General features: G+C 38.0%; 1 protein-coding gene across 1 annotated transcript in view; it reads right to left on the reverse strand.

Annotated features, from left to right (window-relative positions):
- Nucleotides 1-19991, reverse strand: part of sf3a3 (splicing factor 3a, subunit 3) — a 29926-nt gene that overhangs the window by 9685 nt on the left and 250 nt on the right. Inside the window, exons 2-13 of the mRNA XM_063033963.1 lie at nucleotides 18798-18845; nucleotides 17310-17362; nucleotides 16600-16705; nucleotides 15854-15926; nucleotides 12736-12827; nucleotides 10494-10576; nucleotides 8679-8817; nucleotides 7442-7510; nucleotides 6344-6411; nucleotides 6132-6236; nucleotides 3015-3084; nucleotides 912-1076 (exon numbers count right to left, since the gene is read on the reverse strand). Of these exons, the coding sequence (XP_062890033.1) occupies nucleotides 912-1076; nucleotides 3015-3084; nucleotides 6132-6236; nucleotides 6344-6411; nucleotides 7442-7510; nucleotides 8679-8817; nucleotides 10494-10576; nucleotides 12736-12827; nucleotides 15854-15926; nucleotides 16600-16705; nucleotides 17310-17362; nucleotides 18798-18845 (1071 nt within the window). The remainder of the gene's footprint in view (nucleotides 1-911; nucleotides 1077-3014; nucleotides 3085-6131; nucleotides 6237-6343; nucleotides 6412-7441; nucleotides 7511-8678; nucleotides 8818-10493; nucleotides 10577-12735; nucleotides 12828-15853; nucleotides 15927-16599; nucleotides 16706-17309; nucleotides 17363-18797; nucleotides 18846-19991) is intronic.

Genomic DNA, 19991 nt, shown 5'->3' on the forward strand with positions numbered 1-19991 from the left:
TCCCCATTCCTGCTTCCCTCTCACACCTTCTCTTCTTACCTGCCCATCACCTCCCTCTGGTGCTCCTCTCTCTTCCCTTTCTTCCACAGTCTTCTGTCCTCTCCTATCAGAATTCCCCTCGTCCAGCCCTCATCTCTTCAACCAATCAGCTTCCCAGCTCTTTACTTCATCCCACCCCCTCTCCCAGTTTCACCTATCACCTGTCACCTTGTACTTCTTCCTCCCCCTCCCCCAGCTTCTTCATCTGACTTTTCCCCTCTTCCATTCCAGTCTTGATGAAGGGTCTCGACCCAAAACGTCGACTGTTTACTCTTTTCCATAGATGCTGCCTGACCTGCTGAGTTCCTCCAGCATTTTGTGTGTGTTGCTTTGGATTATCAGCTTCTGCAGAATTTCTCATGTTTGTCAAAGATTCCAGTTGTTTGATTTCAACATTATATTTCTATGAACATAATTTTCAACAGGAGCTTAAATTATTTAGAAGTACAGTATAGGATGTGTGTAGAGAAGGGTACAAAACAAATTGGGGTACACTATTTCAACGTGGCAGCCTCCTTTATTTACATTACACTATACCATGACACAATACTAATTCAAGAAGACTCACCACTGATCAAATATTAGGTCTTATTATAGTTTGCCATTTTTAGTCAATTCATGTAAAATTTTATGGGATTTGGGTGTGTTTCTCTGGAATTTATACATCAAAATTATCCAAAGAATGGTTCAATTTTTAAAATCATACAAGTGGATGAACGAAGGAATTGATAGGAGCACAGAAGAGTAAAGTTGATGAAGATTTACAGAAAAATTGCCATTCTCTCGAGTTAAACATAATTTTATAAGTAATCAACTAATTGCAAAAATTAGAATGGTCCAATTAATCGTTTATGATCCTGTCTAAAGCTCACCTTGCCATCCCAACCCAATGGCAGGTTCTTGGGATTATAGATGATTTCATTTTCCTCATCTTCACTTTCACTTTCACTGATGTGTTCCTCTTCTTCTTCCTCCCGCTCCTCTCCTGTCCGAGCTTGTTTGCGCTGTACATTTTCTCTGGTGAGCTGTCTCTGTTCCTGTGGTACATGGAAGAAATCTCAGAAGGCCACAAATACTTTGCTGTACTAAAATAACAAAACTAATTTGTTTAGTTTACCAAACTTAATTTTTTTTTGTGAATGTACACGTTCAACCATCATATTTAACATTAGGAAAGTAACAATATAGTGTCTACAGATTATTAAGTATTATAAGCTTATATATTCTATGTGAAATCTTTCGGCAATGTATCTATATAATGTCCTTTTTAAGCATTGCTGGGTTACAAGGAAACCAGGGAGGAGTTCATGGACCAGCAAGAGAGGAGGTCACATGGAAATATTTGCATATTTGGAGCAGCTTCAACCTAAGGGGTAAACTAGGTCTCCTAAGACCTGATGCAATTTGAACTGTGACAACAGGTTTCTTTTATTGGGGTATCCTTCATAAGCAAATTTTTTTTTAATATAACAGCTCAAAACATGTTTTTGATAATATCTACACTTTAAAATAATGTTATTAAATCAATTATCAGTTACTGGGGAGAGTATTCTAACAGCTCCATCACCGTCTAGTAGTTGAGGTGGGGGGCTACTGCACAGGATCAAAATATGCTGCAGAGACTTGTAAAATTAGTCAGTCTCATCATGGGTATTAGCCTCTGTAGTATCCAGAGCACCTTCAACAAGCGATGCCTCTAAAAAGCAATGTCCATCAAGGACCCCCATTGCCACTATAACCAAGGGCATATCTTTCTCTCATCGCTACCATCAGGGGAGGAGGTACAGAAGCCTGAAGACACACACTCAACGATTCAGGAACAGCTTCTTCCCCTCTGCCATCAGATTTCTGAATGGACATTATCTCATGAAAACGACCTCTTTTTTTTGTTTCTATTTTTTTACTACTTATTTAATTTAACTATTTACACACATACACACTTACTACAATTCGGTTTTTTTTCTATTATGTATTACATTATTCTGCTGCCGCAACCAATTTCATGACATATTCTGATGCCTATAAACCTGATTCTAATTTCTCAAATACAGAAAATGTGCTCAAAGACCAAAGACCACAAACCTGCCTCACTATCACATATTCCTTGGGCAGGATGCCTGGCCCATGGATCATTGTTAGCAAGCACCTGTCTCATATCCTCTTCCTAGAGCAGAGACCCAGTATCTGGCTAACAACCATTTCCAAACAAATTGCAAATGCTTTCACAGTATTAAAAAGAGATCAGAATTTTGCATTTCATTTGTTCTACAACAGCAATCATTTAAAAAAAAAACACACTTCTATCATTTTTTTTTGATGCAAGTGCAAGATCAGCTTTTATATTATACAACAAGTAACTTATACAATTATTTTAAAAAGAATAACTTTGATCTACCAGGAAAAAGCAAGCATCCATCGAGATGTTATTAAAAGAGTGGTCCTGACAGTGCTGCTGAGCTTGGAGATCTTGGGAGCCAGGTTCGTAGCTCCTTGAAAGTGGCTACACGAGTCGGTAAGATGGTTAAGAAGGGTTATGGGACACTTGCTGTTATTAGTCAAAACAGTGAGTTCAAAAGTCAAGAGGTTATGTTGCAACTTTATAAAACTCTGGTTAGGCCACATCTGGAGTATTGTAAACAGTTCTGGTCGCCCCAGTATAGGAAGGGTGTTGAGGCTTTGGAGAGGGTGCAGGAGAGGTTTACCAGGATGCTGCTTGGTTTAGAGAGCATGTGCTAGCATGAGAGGCTGGATAAACAGGTTGTTTTCTCTGGAGCAGCAGCAGTTGAGGGGAGATCTGATAGAGGGTTACAAGATAATGAAAGGTATAGATAGACTAGACAGAGAGGATTGAAATGTCTAATACCAGAGGGCATGCATTGAAAGTGAGAGGGGGTAGGTTCGAAGGGGATGTGAGGGCCATAATAAAACTCCCCCCATCAGAAAGGTCAGACAAACAACAGAGTCGGTCAACTTACCCCAAGAATCTCGATGTATTCATAGACTTGAGCTTCAAGGAAAGCAATTTCTTTGTTGCGTTCTGAATCCCTGCAGTTGGGGTGGGAGGGTGGCGGCCAAAGGAAGAAGGAATGGAACACAAACATATTATTGAAGCAGATGAAAGTGAATCAAATCAGGACAGAATGATCACTTTTTTTAATGAAATGTTGAACATTTAGAATATTCATCTGAATTGCTGCTATGGTTGAATTTTGAATTCTTTTAAGGCATGCAATGATGTAAGACTTTCTCCCTTATCTCTAATTCTACCATATGCACATAATATTCCACAGCAGTCCCAATTCATTAGCTTTTGTTCCAATTAAAATAACAATTATTGGCATGGGGAAATTAATTACTTTTTTTTTCATTTCATGCAAAACACACTACTGGTCCGATACAGTATAGATATTTATTTAGTGATACAGTGCAGAGGAGGCCCTTGGAACCACGCCACCCCAGTAACCCCCGAGAAACCCGATTAACCCTCACTGAATCACCGGACAATTTATAATGGCTAATTAACACAGCCAGTACGTGTTTAGACTGTGGAAGGAAACCAAAGGACCTGGAGAAAGACCACGCATTCCACGGGGAGGTCACACAGAGACTCCTTACAAAGCCGGACCAGATCTGAACTCTGAAACACCCCGAGTGGTAATAGCGCGACTGTTGCGCCCATATCACAGAAACGTTTTTCAACTTATTAACTGCGAGGGCTTTGGTGACAATGCATGCTCTAATTTTCAAGGGGCTGACATCATGGCTTCATTTTAGGGTTTTCTAGATTTGAAAAGCAAAATATGCTGAACCTATTGTGTTACCTGAATCTATGTATTGTAACACACAGAAATAGTATCATGCCATCCAAATATCATATGAACATATCAAACGTTCATCTGTTGATCCACTGAAACAGCAGGTTCAATAACAATTGGTACTTTCAACTGAAATGTAGTAACATCATGCTTATATCAAATATATGAAGAGTTAAGCTTATACAGAAAACTTCCGAATATTACATTCTTAGCTTATCATGACGATATAGAGCTGACTCCACCATTTCTGTGGTAGAGGAACATTACGAACCAAAAACCCTGCAACAGATCAGCCCTATGCTCACTCTTTGTGTGACAAGATTATCGTTTGGCTGTGAAGTGTCCAAACAAAAAAAAATGTCTGCCAACAATGGGTTTACTAGTGCAAGCTATTTCACAGTATTTAGTATCAGCAACACTGTATCAATATCACATCGGGAATAAAAAGAAAGAGTATTCAATAGAAACTGGGGAAAATATTCCAAAAATTATCAAGTATCATTGATCCGAGTCATTAATTCTGTTTCTATCTGCACAGATACAGCCTACCAGCAGCTTTGTGCTTTTAATGTTTAACTTACAAGACATTGTATGGTTGCTGGTTCACTGACCTTCACTATAGCGAGCAGACAAATGAACATAAACACAAAGATCACAGCTGCATTTCTCTATACACAGCAGAACTACTCTGGTTGTGTATGAACTCTTTGTTCAACAAGCTTTCTTGGTGAGGTAGAAGATAACTGTAGATCTAGTAGGCCTGGTGGGAAACTGATGGGATCAGACCGTGTACCCATCTTACACAATTGATTTTACTTTCCAATGAAGTCAACAGAATCTAAAAATCAGGTAAGGATTAAAACAAGTACCCATCCAATTCTGTCAAATACACTGGAAGGTGATATTAAAACTACCTACACCTCAGTGACAATGAACTATTCCATTAGAAGACTTAAAAGTAAATAGAAAAAGGCTGTGAGAAACAGCATTTACAAACACAAGACATTCTGCCGACACTGGAAATCTACAGTAACACGTGATGCTGGAGGAACTCAATAGGCCAGGCAGTGTCTATGGAGAGGAATGAACAGTTGATATTTCAAATAGAGACCCTTCATTGGGACAACTGTTTATTCCTCCATAGATGCTGCCTGACCTACTAAGTTCCTTTCAGCATTTTATGTGTGTCATTCAACATTTACAATGCTCAGGGCAAAATATGGAATGATAGACGAAGTCAAAGCAAAGGCCAGATATCATATCCAAAACTGTAAGGTTATATTTTTGGCATTATGTAAGACGCTGTAAGGATTCACTGCTAAGATAATGGCTTCTCTGTAATGTTTCACTGCTAAGGCTAATGAAATGGTTTCTCTGTAACATTCACTGCTGAGGTAACGGTTTCTCTGTAGCAGCAATGTTTGGGTTATGGCTGGAGATAACAGGACTTTGGTTATGCATGTTAGCAAATCAGGATTTTGTTGCTCCGCCTTGTGAATCTGGAAGATTTTTCGCGGGCTTTTGCCGGGGAGAGGTGAGGGGAGAAGACGCGAATGGAGAGATTTGGTAGACCACCGGACGGGATGGACTTGGAGCGAGGGTCCAAAGGGCAGCGACGATTGGAGGAGGTCGATGGCGGACGGTAGACTTATCAGTGAGCTCAAACTTTGCGCAACAGACTGTTTAATAAGATTGGGCCCTTTTTTTTCGTTTCTTTACTAACCATATAGTCAAAGTAAGAATTATAAAGCTTAATCATTTAATCACAGAATTGTGTATTGTTCGTTATTTCGGGGTACTGATTTGTAACAGGGGATACACAGCGCAGCATCCACCTAAACGAGATTTCTTAAGTTTGGCCAGGCCGGGAGTTATCACCCCCTATATTAGGCCGCTAGCCGAAGCAAGAGTTACAATTATAAATGGCATATAGGTATGCAAATGTATTTAAGATCAAGTGGCTTAATTGATTAATGGAGATCGAGGCATCCCCTGTTTGTGCAGAATCTGTTTCCATTAGATGTGCAATAATGATGCTACAATTGCTCACCACATGGGTGGGTGATGTAAAAGAAAATCTTTCACTGCTGTTTGTCATACAGTTATCATAGCTAATGAGTCAACTGCCTGGAAGTGATGAAGGAAGCAAGATTCAGATAGAAAGTTGTTGTTTATAAAAATAATAATTTTTTGATGATACATGTTAAATCTATAGAGAAACTTGGCAGCATGGCCTTTACACACCAACATAAATATCAATTTTGATATTTTACTAACTTTTTAGTGCCTTTGGATTTAGATTTTGCAAACAGCGAGGGATCCAGTGCCTCCAAAGATTTCCCTTTGGTGCTGAACAAACGCTGAGCTCTTTCTTCTAAGGTTCTGAAAAAAAGGATCCATTTTAATACATTTCACAATTCAAAGTATTCCCGCTTAATAAAATAAAAATTAGGTTTTTCTCCCCCATGAATTTTCATCTGAACACTTACCCTCCACATTTGAGACCTAAAGCCATCAAAGCAGATTTCAATCTGTCCAGCCCCAGGGAAGCCAATTCCTGACATTTCAAGATAATAACAGTTATGAAAACCATCTAACACAAAAGGTTACCACATAAAGTGTGTCCTTATAATTAATATTAATATGATAGCACAAATACAAGACAATTGAAATAAATGGATCATTTTCAGTCTGGCTGTGGCCAATGGGTTGTATGGATTGGATCCAGGGCTCTGGCTGTATTAATTACTTAGATGAAAGGACCAAGGGTAATATAGCCAAGCTTGCTAACAAGTCAGACTTCAGGGGCATTCAGACTGCAACATGGTTCCAAAGTGTGTGTCCCAGCAGAGGGCGTGTTCGGAGAGCATTTTAGAAGATAGCAGAGTGTATTGTGGAAAAGTATGGGATTTTTCATTTTGATGATCTTTTAAAAAACATTATATGAATATGAATGTTGCTCAGTGGGATTATATTTTATGCACACTGATGAATCAAATTTGTCATGCAGGTACAACACATTGGCAAAAGCCAAACGTCACATCGGGTCATTCTTGCAAAATGTCAGAGGAGAAAAGCAAATTGTTTCTCAAGCTGAAGAATCTTGAAGCAGGGAACACGGTTTCAGCACACCTAGCACTACAATGGGTAGAAATTTAAAGGGAGAAATTCATTGGAGATCTGAGGGATAAGTGTTTCCACACAAGGGGTGGTAAATTTGCAGTGAACTAACAGAGGAAGTAGTACAGGCGGATCCTGTTATAATCTTCTAAAGGTATTTGGAAAGGCAGTTAGATAGAAAACAAGTAGAGGAATATGGACCCAATGCAAACAAATAGCCTCTGAAGAAGTAGAAAGGAAATAATTTAGGAAGCTACATAAATAATTAAGGTATGAAACATGTAATTGTGTAAACATTTCAATATTTTCATTAATGGGCTGAAAATTGAAGTTTTAAACAATCAAAGCATTTAAAGACATTAACTATGGCTATACTGAATTATCAAACACCTTCCAACTCAATATATTTCAAATTATGTAACCTTTAAAGTAGACTAATCAAAAAAAGAATAATTAAAAGAACCTACTTCCCAAGATGAAAAAGCTGACAAATCTAAGTGAGCTCCAGCATGGGTCAAGGCACTGCTAGTCTCTTTCTGTCAAAAGAAACAGCAATTAAGTTCAATCAAACTAAATGATGCAAATATAGAAGGTGATCCTAAATTCTTAATGCAATATAAATAGGCTGCAATGCTTGATGACTTTATTCAGATCTTTAAATTGTGTGACAGTTCAACGCACACATTTAATGAAAGAGCAGATCAAAGTAATATTTAGACTGCAAAATGAAAAAAAAATATAAATATCCTGTTCCACGACTCAGCTTTGTGAAAACATTCAAGCTTGTATAATACTGTACTAAAAATATTCATACTGACATGGAATTTTGATCCCCTCCTCCTACTCATCATAAAACCAATAAGTTTTACCACGACTTGTTTGCCTCTCAATGATTACTGCATTGACTTTCTAGATCAAGCTTATAATTTTATAAGATTTCTGGAAGAGCACATACAAATCAAATTAGCCTTAAAGTATAAAATACGACAGACGCTACACACCTGAAATATACACAAAAGTGCCAGGAAAGCACTCAGCAATCAGACAGCATTTTGGAGAAACAATTTATCCTTCACGTCACCAGCGACTTACTTTTTAAGTTCCAATGAAAAGTCTTTGACTTAAAATGATGCTTAATTTCTTTCTCAAAAAGATCTGCGAAATGCTTTATAGAAATGCTATTGTTTTCCTTCTAATTAACTTGGTACTGACTGTGGAAAGTGAATAGGACAGAAAATAGTTGGAGAAGAGTCTAATCAGTTCTTACTGATCTTTAATAGGCACCAGAGGGGAAAAAAGGAATAAAACTGGAATGGGATACAATCAGTAAACTCCTCCACAAACCCCACTGGACTAACAGTACTAGGGCAAAATGATACTCCAGATTAGGATTGTTTGGAGACTGTGTTTGTGTGGCAACAAGTTACTGTACACTAACTGTTTCGTTTTTCTGGCATTTTGCCATTTTGACTACAAACATTATATTGCAAATGGTGAATGTCAGAGCTGTATTTTTCACCTAGCTAATGTTTAACGGCTTGCTCAGGACATCCAACACATTGTAGTAGGCTAGATGTAAATGACAAACACAAAAACAAAATTGATATAGATTTGCCTTGTTGCAGTTAAGTGAAGTTGGCAGAAAAAGTCACACAGGTATGTGTCTTTGCAAATAATACTGAGAGTTATTAAAATACCACATACTGGCCAGCCAGGGAAAGTGCCATTTTCCCATTTCTTCTCAAAGTCATTTTGTATTTTTCCAAACAGCTCATTCTGATCCAATAAAGGCTTCACTCGATCTGCGTAATCCTGGAGATAATCCAGCAACATTTCCAGGTACCTAAAGCAATTACAAACTACCCTTAAGAGTTTTTATCTAGGTGTTATGTCTTTTAACATATAGTGACTTTATATGGAATAAAACATGGGGTGACAGTTAAAAAACAAGGCACTTGGTTAAGTAGCGCTTAGATGATTCAAACAACTTTAAATGATTTTAAGTGAAACAAGTTATGAATCTCAATTTCAATTTTTAAGTAAACAATTCATTTAAACCTCCTCTAACCATTATAAAGTGCCAGAACAAAACTTCTAGATACTGACACTTGGACTGCTCAAAAAATATATAATCAACACATAATGCTCCCCAATTTTCTGCACTGTGAGGGAAAAGAACTGAATACATTTCTTTTAAAATATATAAATATAAATTTACAGAGTGGTGTTTGTAAGAAACAAAATTTGACCAAAATTAGATCAGCTATTAGCAGTAAAGAAAGCATACTGACTCATATTGCCAAGTTATGTGATTTGCATTTCAAATTGTGAAAAATGAAACATAACAGAAATATCACAGAGATTCGAGATGGTCTCCAAACTGTAACATAATCACAATTTGCTCATCAGCTATGAAAGTATACTTTTCTAAACATTTCCAAATTATAATGCAACAAGTTAAACTGCTTTCTATTATTTTCTAGAAGCTTGCAATCAAAAGCAAATAACCCAGAATCTGACTAAAATCAAGTGTATTTCAGGACACAGAAGAAAGAATTTTCAGCTCTATCATACCATTGACTCATAGTTTACTTCATAATTAGTTAATTTGAACCAGGGTGTCTTGGAGGGAAAGTAATCACTTTGTTGATTGATTTATTTATTCAGATACAGCGTGAATAGGCCCTTCTGGTCCTTTGTGCCGCACCAAAGTGAAGCTAGAAGCCACACCATTGGTTCAAATCTGAAAATAAGTATAAAACAACTATCCTCTAGGGTTTATTGATCATCGATCAATTAATTTTCAGGAGGTAATATAAATAAAAAAAGTTAACTCAAACTGTAGAACAAATAAAAGTAATTGTTCTGCTTCTAATTGTTCTTTCCATGTTTTGTACGCAGTTCATTTTATTAAAACATCACTTCCTGCGCGAGCTAATTCGTATTTCAACTTGAAGCATGCACTGTACAAAATCATCGATCTCCATCCACTCTTATTTGCCCTTGAAACAGCAATACCTTTTCAAAAAGTTTTCTGATTAAAAACCCTGAAGAAAGCTTCCGGCTTGGGTTATTTTTAACTCCCTGCGTTCCCTGCTTTGTACACATTGCACTGCGAGGGCAGCAGATGGATGTTGTTTGAAATGGAAACTTCAAGAAAAGGAAAAAGAATATGTACTTTTGATGAATAACAGCAACTTTGCTCTTCCATTAAACAAGCTACTTAATATAATTCCAATAATGTCATTTCTATCTTAAGAACTCGAGCACTACAAATGCATGACTCCATGAGGTCAGAATGGAGCCCTATATATAAAATTAAACAAATGTACAAGAATGCCGACACCTATGACTTGGAACTCCTTGTCATTCAGGTCAGTTATTAATATGCTGCTAGGAGATGAGTTTTGATTTAATAAAATGCTTGCATCTTATATCAGAAGAAAGTGATAGCTAACTTGGGGAGTACTTATAGTCCGAACAGAGGGGCAAACATTTATACGAAAATTGACCACTTACCGTTTATATTCTGCATTTTTCTTTTCTTTTGGAATATCAAAAAGTTGATCAAATGTAATTAGGTAGGTAATGTAATCACATTTCTAGAAAATAAACATTTGTTATAGTCATTTCTGATTTGATGTGATAACAAAATAGTTACTTTTATGCTGATAACACTGCTATTTTATTAGAAAGCATCAGCTGATTGCGAAGCAACTTTAGTAAAACACAATGACCTTCTGGCCATGCTTTACTGAATTCTAAAGAGTACATCCCAGATCCAAAATTACCTCATGTGGTTTATGTATTGTTTAGTTTACCTAAGACAGGAGTTCCTAACCTGGGATCCACGGACTTCTCGGTAATGATAGGGGCCCATGACATATAAAAGGTTGAGAACACCTGGGTTAAGACTTGATTCTGTTTCGAGACCTGCGCCTAGTGGAGGTACACAGGGGTCAGTGCTGGCACCTCTTATTAATCATTTATATAAATTACTCGGATATGAATGCACACGATATGATTAGCAAGTTTGCTGATTTTTCTAAATTAAGAAGTCTTGTTGATAGTGAATCGGGTTACAATGAATTGCAAAGCGAGGGACTGAGGAATGGCAAGTAGATTTCAACTTAGATGAGTGTGAGTTGATGCATTCTGGATAGTCAAACCAGGGTAGGACTTACAAAGCGAATGGTGGGGCACTGATGAGATTTTTGGAACACAAGGACCTGGGAGTACAAGTGCATTGTCCGCTGACAGTGGCCACACAAGTACACACAGCTGTGAAGAAAGTGTTTAACATGCTGGCTTTCAACAATTAGGGCATTAAGTTCAGGAGAAAGGAATTATGTTGAGTTATACAAGTTGTTGGTGAGGCCACACTTGGAATATTATGTACAGTTTTAGGCACCCTGTTATAGGAATAACTTTGTCAAGCTGGAGAGATAACAGGAGAGATTTGAAGACACTGTCTGGACTAGGAGGATCTGAGTTAGAGGGAGAAGTTGTCCAAACTGAATCTGTTATTTCCTGGAGTGCAGGAGAATGGGGGATGACCTCACAGAAGTTAATAAAATCATGAGAACTATTGATAAGGCAGGTGGTCATAGTCTTTTTCCCCAGGGTTAGGGAGTACAAAACTAGAGGAACATAAATGAGAGATTTAAAAGAGATCTGAGAATTAACTTCTTTGCAGAGAGGGTAGTGAGTACCTGGAATGAGCTACCAGAGGAAGTGGTTACGGTGGGTACAGTTGCAACATTTGAATAGATACATGGATGGGGAGGATCTTGGAGGATTAGAGGGCAAACATGGGCAGCAGGTGCTATCAGGAAGGATACTGTGGTCGGCATGGACTAGCTGGGCCAAAGGGCCTGTTTCTGTGCTGTATTACTTCACGACTTTGAATAGCTATCACCTGAGAGTGAATCAAAACTCGAAATAGAGATGGAACCACTTGCCACCAGGGGGAGCAATAACAACATTTCAAGAGGTACTTTGACCACATAGCAACTACTTTCCTATGTGTGATTTAACTTTTTTATTTGTACACATGACAGAGATACTGAATTATTTTCAAAACCCTTCCAGGGACACTAATGATTCAGTATCCAATTATGACAAAGTGTAAATCATTAAATCATAGAATCTTATATTTAAGTTTCATGAAGGTCATTTATTTAAAGGACATCCAGAAAATGGGGCTTACTTTTCAATAAACAAGTCCCCTTGCACATTATCCTTTTAAAACACAACTAAAACATTGAAATCAATCCACAGATTGGCTCAGTTATGCTAACATTCTGTTTTACTGGTTTTATTCCTTTAATCCCATGAACTACGCATCATGAGACAGCACAGTAGTGTAGTGGTTAGCACAACGCTTCACAGTGCTAGCGATATAGGTTCAATTCCCGCTGCTGCCTGTAAGGAGTTTGTATGTTCTCCCCGTGACTGCGTGGGTTTCCTCCGGGTGCTCTGGTTTCCTCCCACTGTCCAAAGACGTACTGGTTGGTAGGTTAATTGGTCATTGTAAATTGTCCAATGATTAGGCTAGGGTTATATTGGGGGAAAACATGAAATGTCCAGGCAGCATAACCTTCAATTTTCTCACTTGTGGGGAAACTTCCAGTACAGTGTCTATATAAATGATCACCTTTATGGAGAACTGTTGGACAAGGTCCATCAAGAGACAAACAGAAGCACCGAGGTTTTTGACTACTACAGCACCACGAAACTTCCTCATCCTTATGCAACTTACCTCTGAGCCTTTCAGGTTAATATATTTAAGATAGCAGTCATGAAGATCAAGGTAGCGTCCATATCCTTCCTCATCTGTGAACTCAACTAGATCTACAAAAAGAAATTGGGATTTAATTTCTACTTACATTTCAATCACAATCAAGAAAAGATTTTTTATGAAGTAATGATGCTAAAACAGTCACTGATATTTTCAGAGAGATTGTTGGGCTATGAAACCAGCTACTAACAGAAGTAGTAGAGGAAGGCAAGATTACAACTTTTGAACGACTTTTGGACAATTCATGAATAGGAAAAGTTTAGAGCAGGGGTTCTCTACCTGGGGTCCACGGACCCCTCAGTTAATGGTAGGGGTCTACAGCATTAAAAAGGTTGGGAACTCTTGGCTTAAAGGAGTATGGCCACATGCAAGCAAACGGGCCTTGCTCAGGAAGACATCTTGATTAGCATGGATGGATTAGGCCAAAGGGCCTATTCCCATGCTATACAACTATAATACTATGATACCAGAGAGGCTCTTAAAAGTAATTTCACAATACTAAAAGGTGAAGAAGGAAAAATTAGTTAAAATATATTATGTGAAAACTATTTTTCATAATTTTACATGCCATAACTAGTCACCATGATATTCACAACATCCTTACAGTTGCACACAGTTCATAGGTGAACTACACAGTATTTTTAATGGTGTAATCAGCCTATAACTTAATACGTAATCTATGCATAGAAGCCTTACAGGGAAGGAGGAGCAGCCAGGAGTCATGATACATATTAGTATCAATGAAACAAATGCAATCTAGAAGCTAAAAAGCAGGACCTCAAGTGCAGTAATCTCTGGATTGCTGCCTGTGCTACGTGCCAGTGAGGGTAAGAATATGATCTTGCATGTGAGCATGTAGCTGAAGAACTGGGGCAGGGTTTCAAATTTGAGAATCACTGCGATCTCTTCTGGGGAACGTATGAGCTGTACAAAAGGGACAGGTTACACCTGAACTCGAGAAGGACCAATGTCCTTGCGAGCAACTTTGCTGAAGACGTTAGGAAGGATTTAAACTAGGCTGGCAGGGGAATTGGAATCTTAGCGACAGGTCAGATGATGAAATAGCTGGTGTAAGGATAGATGAAATGAGAGGATAGGCAGTGGATAGGGCATAAAATGGAGTCAGATGGATGGTGTGTCTATTTTAATGCCAGAAGGAACAACAGTGATGAACCTAGAGCACACATGGGTCAGGAAATGGAGCTACAATGTTGAGGCCATTAGGAGACTTGGCTGTCACAAGGGCTACTGGATGGTCCAGAGTATAGATGCTTCAGAAGTGACAGGGAGGGAGATAAAAGAGGTGAGGGGGTGGTATTGCTCATTAAGGACAGTATCACTGCTGCAGCAAGGATGGACATCATGGAGGGACCGTCTACTGAGTCAGTGTGGATGGAAGAGAAAACAGGAAGGGAACAATCACTATATTGGGAGTATTCTATATATCCTTCAAAAGCAACAGGGATACAGGGAAAGGTGCAAAAATAACAGGGTTGTTGTCATGAATAACTTCAATTTCCCAAATATTGATTGACACCTCCTTAGTGCAAGAGGTTTAGATGAACCAGAACTTGTTACGTGTGTCCAGTATGCAGTCTGCCCAATATGTAGACAGTCCAACTAGAGGTGAACCCATACTAGATCTAGTATTAGGCAGTGAATCTGGTCAGGTAACAGATCTCTCAGTAGGTGAGAATTTTGGAGATGGTGACCACCTACTTGACCTTGGGATTGGATGTTCTCTGGGAAATGCACAATGGAAATATGGACATTGTTTAGGTTGACAAGAGAACTGGAATATTTAGTCAAGTTGAAGAAAGAAGCGCACTTAAGGTTCAGGAAGCAAACAGTGGATATGACTCTTGAGAGTTCATAGTTAGAAAAGAGCTGAAGAAGAAATTTAGGAGAGCTAGAAAGGGACACGAGAAGATCTTCACGTGCAGGATTAGGGAAAACTCAAGGTGTTCTACATGTGTGTAAAGAACAGGAGGATGACTAGAGTGGGGGTAGGACTGACTAGGGATAGCAGAGGAAATATATGGAGTTGGAGACAGACGAGATAGGAGAGGTCCTTAATTAAGCTTCAGTATTCATCAGTGAGAGGGACTTCGACAAATGCAAAATCAGTGTAGAACAGGCTAGTGTGCTGTAACACGTTGAGGCTAAGAAAGAGGTATTTGAATTTTTGAAAAACATTAGAACACATAATCCTCAATGCTGGACAGAATATACCATAGGTTACCACAGGAAATAAGGGAAGAGATTGCTGTGCTGTTGGCGATGATCCCTGTGTCTTCACTGTCCACTATCTGAAAATTGGATGGTAGTAAATGTTACTTGTTTGAAAATGGGGGTAGGGATAATTCTGGGAATTATTGATCGTTGACCAGTGAGTCTTACTTCAGTGGTCGGCAAATTAGTGGAGAAGATTCCCTGACAGGATCTACAAACATTTGGAAAAACATAGTCTTATTAGAAATAGTCAGCACAGCTCTGAGGGGCAGGTCAAGCCTTCTGAATGGTGGGCATGAACACACTGTTCTCTTCGATAGGCATATGAATGAAAGATAAATGGAGGGTTTCTGTGGGACAGAAGGGTTAAATTGATCTTGGAGTAGGTTAAAAGGCTGTAGTGTTCTATGATCTATGTATTAAGTGGGTTCAGACAAGGCAAGATATTTAAGACAAGGCACGATACACAGAAACTGCGTAGCATTTGGAAACTGAAGATGTGATGTGTATACAAATACCATAGATGGAATAATTTTTGCAGAAGAATTCCATGCGATACACTTGTTGTCTTAATAGCAACAATTAATTGCGGGCAATATTTAACAAGGACAGTTATTAGATAATAAAGAATACAAGCCACTATACTTGGATAAATGGAAAAAAGATAATGTTTTAATAGCACTTCATATGTCATTATCATTAAAAGCAGTCATGCATTTTAAGGTAATTGAGCACCTGTAGACAGTTAAGTATACTGAAATTGACTTTCCTATAGGTTTCAGTATGAACGCAATATTACCCATGATTACATTACAAAAAACGCAGAAACCCAGAACTATCCACCTACTCTGTGCTTCTTCACTTGGATTATCTCGTGTCTTCATTAACTCCTCAAACTCTACTGACATTGGAATACTTATCTGTAGCAAAGATAAAAAGTCAAATATAATTTATATTGATTAGTTTCAATCAGAAATATGCAATTATCAACAAATATAAAACTTCAACTACTACAGAGACATTAGTCATTCATAAATTGAAGTTCAAATTCCACCGTACCTTCAAATTCATTTACAGCATTAATTCAAAGTAAACTTAATTATCAAAGTGCAGATATGTAGTAGGATCTAGTGCTTTCCCGGTGTATATGATGAACAGCTCTTCTTCGGCTTATCTGTACACAGCTGGAAGCCTGAGAAGAGTTTAGTTGTCGAAGTACATACATGTTATCATTTACTGCCTTGAGATTCATTTTTTGTAGGCATTCACAGGAAGAATAAATAAATACTATAGGTTCTACAAAAAAAATTCATACATAAACGAAGACCGATAAACAACCAATGTGCAAAAGAAGATAAATTGTACAAAAAAAATACTGAGAGCGTAAGTTGAAAAGAGACCTTCACAGTGAGTCACGTAACATCAGACCCACCAAGTAAATGACACTTCAACCCCTTTGACTGGTTCAGCAAGCTACTCAAATAACGATCAGCTAGGAATGGGAAAAATATTGACTTCACCTGTGATGGCCACACAACCACTTCAATTGTGAATGAACTTTCTAATAAGCTCATTACTCGGGAGAGTACAAACCTCATTTGGGTGTTTTCTGTGGAATTCTTTGATCATCTTCAGCCGATTGTAGAATTCTCCAAACTCATTGGGTCCTGAAATAGCATTTAACTCATCCTTTCTCATACTGCCAGAGAAACAAAACCATTACAAAGTTATGGACTGTAACATGCACAAAGTGAAGATAAAACAGATAAAGCAGTAAATCCAGTCATCAATACATTGAACAGTCTCTGTCAGGGGTTCATGGACCCTTTGCTTAATGATATTGGACTATGGTACAAAAAAAAAGTCGGGAAACCCTGCTATAAGATTTTAGTCAGAATACACCACTGAAAATATCTGCTACTCATTCAAACTAAAGAAAATACTAAATGACAACAAAAGAGGACTGCATGTCCTCATAACCTAATAATCTAAAATAAATTTGTATTTTAGAAACTAGTTTAAATGTTTTAATTATGATTCAGCTAACCAAAGGCAGAGTCACATACACGAGTAAAAGTGCAGGGCAATAAACGTGAAAACATTTTTTAAAGTGCCATCGATGGAGAGAAGTAATATGCTCATTAATAAATCTGTTTATGCTATTATTTGGGCAACAGATGTAATATGTAATATTTTGCCAGTTTCAAACAAAAAATTCTGGGGAAAGAAACTGGAGCTGCATATACCAAACACTGCAATACTGGATTTCTATCTGAAGATCTTATTTCAGTAATAGCAAATACCTATCTTTATCTTCATACAAGTCTCTTAAGTTTCCAGCCACTTCCATGTATCTCTGGAAAATATATACATTTCAAAACATAACATTTTAATCGTTTACAAAAAAGGACAGTAATCCGTATTACAGACAGTTACAACTTTCAAAAGCAGAAGCAAAAAAAAATTGTTTTTGTTCTTACAATAACATTTTTTAAAAATTCTTAATTCTTGCATAACTCTTAAAAATAAAAGATAGCTTTTATTTGTAGTTTTTAAGTTACTGTAATATTAGAAACTTCCATAGTTGCCTATCATTAACAAGTGAAACACAATGGACTAGATTTTGAGGAAAATTTTTCCACCCACAATTCAGCACAGGACTGCCAGCATTTCTCGACATAATTGCTAGCAAATTTCAGGATTCCTGTGGAAATACAGAGACCCTGATCCCATGGAGGTCAGCAGTAAAACAGAAATTTGAAAAATATCAGACCTGTATCAGCAGCAATATGGCCACTCACTTAAATGAAGTCAAGGGTGTATTAGTTCACCATTTACAGTCTCTGTCATTCCAGCTACATTTTGTTGGGTAAATTGTTTATGAAACTCCCCAAAAAACCTCTTAAAAGTTAGCAACACTCCCTCAATCCCATCCCAGCTGTCAATGCTTGTATGTTTTATCAATGTATGAGAACATTGAAAAACCATGACAAATTGAATAATTAAAGAAAAAAAGTCAATCAAGAATGCAACACTTATAATCATTAATTTAAAAGCGTTAAAGGCCAAAAGTTATTTATTATAACTTTTTTTTCTTTTCCTTTCCTTTCATTTCCATAACTATATAGACTCCAATTAAATGACTAATTATTGAGTGTTTTATGGTACTTGAACTGATAGCCATTTTAATTGATTGTCATTTTTAATATTAATGGGTTATACTGGAATAACAGGAATAAAGACAGCAGGAATAGGCTGAAGGAGGGAAATCAGGACGCAGGAAACGCTACAACATCTGCTCAAAATGAGAAGCCTTGCAATAGTTCATTGAGCACGTACATCATTGGATTACACTGATGATTCTTGGTGTGCTTGAGTCAGCAGGACTCAATCCAGTGGCAAAACACATTGAGGAAGGAAAAGGAATGATTTTCAGTTTCAGCTCCCTACTGTTGCCTATCACGTGACCCTTGCAGGTAAACATTGCCTCCATCTCTACTGAAATGTCATGTGGTATTTGAGAGTGGAGCTTTATCAATACCCGAGAAAGCCCATCACTGAGAAAGAAATTGGGCGAGGAACTATTTGGTCCTATAAAAGAGTACCCCAAATCCTCAGATGGTTTACACTAGAAAAAAGTTTTACACTTTTATAAGAGAGCACTTTTACAAATCAGAGTCCAAACAATATGTTTTACAAAAATCTAGAGATCTATACAATGGATTGTCAATGTAAGGACTAAACAGCAGCAGTCTTAAAACAACCAGCAAATAAGAAGGGATAGTACTCACATCAAGCACTGCTCTGGCCCGATGATCAGAGTTGATTTGGTCTCGAAGCTAGAAAATAAAATAATTACTTAAATAAAATCAAGCAAATATTGAAATTGAAATCCTAGCCCTACTATCTAAGATACTCAATAACTGCGGAATGATTTCTTGTTTGGTAAATAAATCACTCCATGTTTCCATTTTTCTAAATGACAACGAAACAAAACTTAATTAATCTTTGTTGTACAAATCAAGCACCTATACCTAAGAAGCAACATTTCTACTCGAAAATTTCAAAATTATAGCATTAGAATACTCAAAGCTACTGATGCAGAAAGAGCAACATTTGCAAACATCAAAAAGGGATGCAACAATTAAAATTCAGGCTAGAGCACTGAATGAAGGTTTCCTGCAATCGCTTATTGCATTTGATCTCCATATGATGAGCAATAACGTCGACTGAATTGATATTTCACTGGGAAAGAGTACTGAAGCCCTTGGACAGCAGGCAATTGTGTGAGAGGGTCTGTTGCACCTCCAACACTTGCTGGAAAGAAATCTGAACGTAGAGAAATCAGCAGGTGATTGAGAATTGAACCAGGATATTAAGAGGGAACAAGCCTTCACAATGGTGGAAGGTAAGTTGATTTATTTGCCTGTGCAACAATTTAGAGATGTCAGAAAAAGTAACAGCTAAGCAGTTGTGGTGGTCCCATGAAAGAAAGGAAGGGTGAAAGTGCGAGGGGAATCGGAGGAACATAATGATCACTATAAACTAAATGACCGTGGCAATGGGAAGGGATATCAACATAACAAATGTGACTAAGACAAGGAAGCTAGAGAATGTAGAACAGAATACAAAAAGCGCAGTAACAAGAATCATTGTCATTGTAGCTCTGTGGTGGGAATAGCCTGAACATTTGTCCTACAGTTGTCCAGGATATTGCAGCGATGGGATAGGAGTGGAGACCCTACAAGTCGGCGCGGAGCCTCCCCGGGGAGGTTGGCAAAGTGCCACAAACTGGGATGGTAAGGTGGGGGGGTGGGGGCGTGGGATGGGGCAGGGAGCAAGGGCCGAGGTGCAAGCGGCACGGGATTGGGGGTTCAGGAAGCAAGGGCCGGAGAGGAGAGAAGCAGGGAGCCCTCCCCAGCAGCCCTAGTCTCCACAACACCAGCAGATCCCTGATCGCCTTCCTGAGCAAGGGCCGGAGATGC

Source organism: Mobula hypostoma, chromosome 26 (assembly GCF_963921235.1).
Source record: "Mobula hypostoma chromosome 26, sMobHyp1.1, whole genome shotgun sequence".
NCBI lineage: Eukaryota > Metazoa > Chordata > Chondrichthyes > Myliobatiformes > Myliobatidae > Mobula > Mobula hypostoma.